This window comes from Mesitornis unicolor, unplaced genomic scaffold (assembly GCF_000695765.1).
Source record: "Mesitornis unicolor isolate BGI_N332 unplaced genomic scaffold, ASM69576v1 scaffold11322, whole genome shotgun sequence".
Taxonomy (NCBI): domain Eukaryota; kingdom Metazoa; phylum Chordata; class Aves; order Mesitornithiformes; family Mesitornithidae; genus Mesitornis; species Mesitornis unicolor.
The window spans coordinates 58333-65048 of NW_010168593.1; the positions used below are offsets into that span (position 1 = coordinate 58333).

At 36.4% G+C, this 6716-nt stretch overlaps 1 protein-coding gene across 1 annotated transcript in view; it reads right to left on the reverse strand.

Annotated features, from left to right (window-relative positions):
* CHIC2 (cysteine-rich hydrophobic domain 2) overlaps positions 1-6318 on the reverse strand; it is a gene marked incomplete at its 5' end in the record, with an annotated part of 15241 nt that extends 8923 nt beyond the window's left edge. The window contains 2 exons of the mRNA XM_010179069.1: positions 5968-6123; positions 6264-6318. Of these exons, the coding sequence (XP_010177371.1) occupies positions 5968-6123; positions 6264-6318 (211 nt within the window). The remainder of the gene's footprint in view (positions 1-5967; positions 6124-6263) is intronic.
* Between the last annotated feature and the right edge of the window lie 398 nt (positions 6319-6716).

Here is a 6716-nt window from a genome sequence, read left to right on the forward strand (position 1 = left end):
CTCACAGAGAAGACCACATAAAATGAGCACAAAAGATGGAATTCACTGTAACAGGGATGAAAATAGGATTGAACCTCCACCAAATAGCTCATCTGGTGTCATCCACTGTGGGAAATTAAAAACTGAGCATGGATGAAAAATCTACCTCCAACTTCTCTTTTAAGGTTACAGAGATGTTAATTTGGATCGCCATCATTTATCTCCAAAATATCCAGTAATATGCTATGGAACATAGTTCAAGGCCAGTGCAGGTGGAGAAACTAAAGAATCTCAGGTTACATCTCTATTAGGAAACTAAACTGTGCCCAGAAACATTCCCATTCACTTGAAGCCAGCTGGCAGGGAACAGCTTACATCTGTATCAGTAAGTTTTCATAACCTTCGAACCACTTCTAGTGGCTGTAGCATTCTGGTAACACCTAGGAATTGCTACACAATACAGACCCAGAGACTGCCAGGGACCTCTCTAGTACAAATCATAAAGCATTAACTCCTCAGAATACTCCCAGATTTAATTTATTAGTACGTAAGAAGCCTTTGACTTCTGATGTTAAGAGCATCTAAGAGCAGGAGCCAAGAATGGAAGAGAATCTACACAGCCAGGAAGACTGAAAGGCAGCACAACTTCACAAAGTAACTCTAGAAGGCCTTGTAAAGCCCAACACTTCTCCAGTGTGCATGCTGAAGGGAATGATCCCTCCAAAAGCCTCTACGATGCCTTGCAAAATGAAAACTAATCACTTCCCACTTTACATGTATGTTTGGTACAGTAGAAGACTTAACTCCTTCAGTCTTCTCTTTTGTAGCACTGCTTTCCTCATCCTTCCAACTGTTTTGTCAGCAGTCATATTCTTGTGCTACTTTTTGTTGTTAAATAACAAGTAACTTTATTTATACATAATGTCTGAGTTACTGAGAGTGCTCCAGTTAAGCATTTTACCCTGGTCTGTTTAATAAAGTGAAGAAGTTAACACATTCCAGAGCAAGACTACTTTGAGAAAAAGCAAGAGAAGAGGCACAGAAGTGTCATTACCTCACACCTGCCAGCAGCCCATTCTAGCTTTATGTTTTTTTTTACAGTGACACAGTCTAACAAGTTATTGTTCAGTTAAGTACTTCCTACTTATTTTAATTTTATAATGAATTTCAGATAATTTTGCATTTTAATTATTTTCTCAGTGTTTGCATATTTTTTTAAATAGCTTTTAGAATATCCGCTACAGAAACCAAAGATATATGCCACATTTAAGATTAACATAAAACTATTATTAAGAATACATGAAATTATAAATTTAGCTCTAATATTCAAAAAATGTGTTTTCTAAAGGATTTGCATTGACCTATAAAGAAACAAACTACTATTTTGTGATTTACTTGTGTTTGTATTCTTCATGCCAACCTTATTGTCTTGCCCCATCCAAGTAGGTCTTCAAATTAAAATACATGGCAGAACTATCTGCTCCCTCACCTTACTATGCACACCAACTCACTACTCTACACCTTCATTTCTATCTAACTGCCTTGAGGAACTGCTTGGAAAAGCATTATGGTATTAGAGTATCTCCAGCACCAAGTCCCTGGCAGATAGGCAGAAGAGAAAACACACATTTCCTTCAGTTTTGAAAATAAATGTAATGTATTCATAGCTTCAATAAACTAAGCTAATGTATTTTAGCATCAGTGTCACCCACTGACAAGCAAGACTCCTGTATTAAAGAAAATTCATTCTGGCTCTTCCACCACCTATTTAATTTAATCAATACTTTGGAAGTTGTAATTAGCTTATATTTATACAGCACTCTGAAGATGCAAACTGCTACATAAGTGACAACTAATGATGAGGCTGAAGCAGCATTCATCAGCTTTGTGTGAATTCAAAAACAAACAAGTAGCTCTTAAAAGTATTAGTACAAATCACTCTTAAATATCGCATTCTATTCATTTTAAAAAATTGCCCATGCACCTCCTGAAACATACAATTTACACGTACAATACCAGCTTTTAAGAAATCTAGCAGTACTGCATTTCTATCATAGCTTTCATTGTTATTGTTTCTGTTTAAATTATTTATCCTATTTACACATGGGAACTACAGCATTTAGTTAATACTGAAAATGAGCGTCAATTCATTTGAAAAAGGGGCTTCAAATGGGCCTGTAGTGCTTTTTGAATTATAATACACTATGTAATTATCTTAAGAACAAGAACTGAAAGACTTAATGTTCATTTGTACAATATGGAACTTGTACCAGAAAGGATGGTACGATCTATGAGTAAAACTACTGAACATCACCAACCATCTAGATCCGCAAACAAGGGACTGTATTTCACATAATTTTCTTGCAGACTTGATTCATTAAAATCAAATCAAGACCATATAAAAGGAGAGAAGGAATAAGACACTGAATCAAATTAAACATTTATTCTACTGGTGGAGAGTAGCAGGCTTTCTCTCAAACACCCCAATGCAAAAGAAGAAAGCAAAACACTACAAAGACTCCCAAAACTAGCACTGAACAAAGCACTGAAAAGAAAAAAAACAGTGAAGGGAAAGCTTTCATTGCATGGAAATGCATTAAAGTGATATAATTAATGATTAAGCTTACAAATTTCTCTGACTTAATAAATTCCTAGTTTGAAGCACCTGCTTATTTAAGGAGACAAACTCATAACTTATTTTTCACTGCAGAGAAATGAACATATTTCCATTATACACAAACTTTCAATTGTCTGCAATTTCAAAAATATTTACCTTTGTGATAACATTCCCATGTTAGAATTTTAAGGCAGAAAAAAACAAAATACAGAGAAAGAATAAGAGAATTATTGTAATTTCACAAACTCTGAAGCTGCAGCTTTCATTTTGTCTACAAAAACCTTAAAAAATGTCTCTCTGAAAGAAATCTGCAAAGTACACAAGCAATTTTAAAGCATGGTAGATTTATTAAGCCTCATTAAAACAGATATTTCTTACTTTGTCATTCTGAGAAAAATTACTCTTCTATATTAAAAGTAAGCAATTGTACAGTTGAAACTGTTGTTTCATTTAATAAAGTCCTTAACTTGAGAAGCACTCCCATTTGTTAGCTTACTGTATATGTAATTGAACAAAACAAATTTGTTAGTCTTTTACTTCAGTAGAAAAGGGCAAAGATGAAGGCTGGTATATTTTTATTGTGCAATTAAAACATATTCTACACAAATTTCAGCTCTACATGGGAACACTCCCACAATGCTTTCAAAAAATCAAACTCTGATTATACAGTCCTGGGAGTCCTTTGTGATCACTGCAGCAAGGACGCCACACAGGCCTGTTCCAAGTAACTGTCCTTTCACCAGGAACTTAGGACAGGGCTGAATTAGCAAAGCTCTCCGGGCAATATTTCTCAGACAAGTGCAGGTACTGTAAAATAAGTAACCTTTTATTTATTGTTCATTTGTCATAAATGTTTTCCTATTATGAGTGTCAATGGGAAAAAAATCCATTTTATCTAAATGCTCAAAGGAAGAAACAGGCACATGACACTCTGGATCCTGCCTGTTGTGACTATATCTATGGCTAGAGTCTGGTGAGTGAAAGGAAATCTGAAGAAGACAAAGCATGAAAGATCACTTGATCAACACGACCCTCTTCCAAGACAGAGTAAAGTCAGAGACGAGCAGTAAAGGCTCAAATGTAAGCGATTACATCGCACTGAATAAATTACTCTGCTATGTATCAGCAAAACTGTGGCAGTAGCAGCAAACCAAAATAGTCCATGGATTTAATTTTTTTTTTTTTTTAGCAGAAAGAAAATATGAAGTTGCTTCTTGTCACAGTTCTACTGGAATCTACTTAGCAAATTACAGACTGGAACCTAGATGGACCAGGTTGTATTTACCACTCCTGCCAATTTCCTGAGCAGCTCCTGGTAATTCACACCGCACACACTCTCACTTTCCCCACTTCTAGGAAAATACATACAATTTGTTTCCTGCCCTTGTCCTAGCAATTTGACATAAACTGATAAGAAGTCCTGCATAAAAGGGCATAGCTGGACATCCAAGCTTTAGCCTGAGTCACCCAATCTTAAGCGCAGGAAAAGATGTGAAGGGCTTTGAACATCTGGAACCAGCTTTAACAGGAAAAATGCAACATTTACTAAGAGCCTGGGGCGCACCTCTAGACTGACATCGACCTTCAATCCCAAGTTTCTGTCCTTGCTCCTGCTCTTCAATCTCTTTCCAAGACACCTGTCCTTATGCAGTCTGTATATTACAGCAACAATTACACCACTAACATCTTTCCAGCCTCCTCTGAACAGAGTATCCACGTATTTTTCCCAGAGTTATCCTCTTGAAAGGGAGCTTTCCTTGTATCTCACACAACTTTCAACAGAAGCACATCTCTGTCGTTTCACTGAATTCCCACACAGAACCTCCTTCCTCAGCTTCAATCTCTGTTTTCTGCTCCCAGATGCTACAAGCCCTTGCCTTTTAACTGATTTTCTTTAACAATGTTGAAGTTGATGATCTGTGACTTCTGGTAATAAATTAAGAGGCACCAATTCAGAAGATGAGATCAGCCACTACCACACTACATCCTGCTATCATTTCCTGCTACAACAGCACATTGTGTGAGAAAAATTGGTTAAACTAAAGAGCACCAGAAGCTTTCTCCTTTAGAAGTTAAACAAGGACAGCAGCAAAGCAAACTTTCCTTGTGTTTGTAAAGAACAGAGCTAGGCCTAGAATGGAAAATGTATTCTTCTCTGCAAGCTAGTTAGGTCACTAACTTACCTGTTGAAGCAATCAGCAAATTCTAATTTCTTGCAACAGACTTTCAAGATATGGATATACAATCATCCTACAGCAGGCTTACTAGTTTGTGACAGCTTGAAGACCTAGAGTTTGATGTAATTCACACTGATGCAAACAGTGTTTTTTTTACCAGGAGGCCTTTCTACCTTATTTTGTATACAACTAAAAATAGTCTTAAGTAATCTCTCAAAGGGACTAAGTATCAAGATCGTAGCACATAAAGTTACATAATACAAAAATGCATACAGGTTTTGTTTTAATCAGTGTTCATTCTATAAATTTTTTTCAGAATGCCTTGATTTACTGACCCTGTAAAATGAGGACTTAAATAAAGAAAAATCATTATGATATTCAGTGTACTGAACTGTACACAATTTGTAGCATTAAAACGTATTACAGAAGAGAGAAGAAACACAAGGCTTGCCAAGAAATGGAAAGATGAACAGTATCAATAGTGAGGAGAGCATGGAGAGGCACAGAGACTTCTTGCAAAGCAGTGAAACAGGACTAGGCGAAGACAATTTTTGGGCACATGAAAACAGAATTGATGGCAAGGTGGCCTGATTAACTGCAGTGAGGGAAAGCAGGTGAAAAACAGGCACTCGCAATGAGCTTCTGTTGTGAACAATGCACCAAGTGCCAAGTCTGCATAGACAAAGCACTACTTTCCAGTTGTTAATATATAAAAAAAAAACCAACTTGCTAATCTACAGCCTGGAAGGAAAATTTTAAAAAAAATTACTATCTTTTAAAGAATTGGTTTTTTAAACAGAAATGCACAGCTCTTTGGGCCACAGTGTAATCAGAAGCTACTCACAACAAACTGCTACTCAATCACTGCCAGTCTGATAACCCCAAACAGTGTCTCAGAGAGAAGATGCAGCTATTAAAAAAGCATGTTGAAAGTCACTTCAATAATAATAATAAGTGCTGTACAGTACATGACATTCAGCTACACCACTACTCATTGAGTAAAAAGCTCAAAGTTCTGACCGGTGTTTTGTTGTAACTTTAACTAATGTGACAGAGAACAGATATCAAAATGTAAGAAAACAAACTCATTTAAGTTCTAGCACAGTTTTTAAAGGTGGGGGAGGGAAAGAAAAAAAAGGTGAGAACAAACCCAGTACAATTCTAACTATCAAAAGTAAGAGTAGTTCAACTTACTCTTTTACTGAGGCAGATAACTGGCCACATACTACAACCTAAAGTACAGCAGCAGCAAAGGCATCCACATAGTAGCCATCGTACATTAACTGGGAGGTTCTTCTTAAGACAACTGTTAACTCTACTGATGCTGGCTTTAAATTCCTCGGGTGCAACCTACAAGGGAATAACAAACATAAACCTAGTACCACAGCAGTGTGATTTACTATTATTTATTAATAGTCTACACCTAGGACTCTTGGTTCAGTAATAAAAACCTTAACTCTAATCCCAAATTCCAACTCACCACTACTCACCTTTCCAGTTAAAGACGAAGGAAATTCTGCTTCAAATTTGTTGCTTAGTCCAAACCTGTAAAAACAAAAAGAAGATCATACCAAAATTATAAATAATTCAAATTCATGCCACCACCTACAAGCACCTCTCAGGGCTCGTATCACAACAGCATTAATTTCTGGAAAAACAGTTGTAATTATAAGTAATTCCTAGAATTATCTTGACAGACAGAAGTACACCATTGTACACAGTTTGAAATCCATCTTGCGTATAGTATTTTCTTAAAGTTCTGTTGATAACTGTTGACTCTTCCCCAAACTCAGCAAAATCTTTATAAGCAACACTGGCAAGCGTAAAAATTTAAGAGAAGCACTTAACGGGAGAGAAAAAGTAAGTTAATGCCACAGGTTGAATTACTCGCCTCCTCCACCAGTACAAATGTATCTGGAAAAAAAGCTCATCCAGTGCTATAC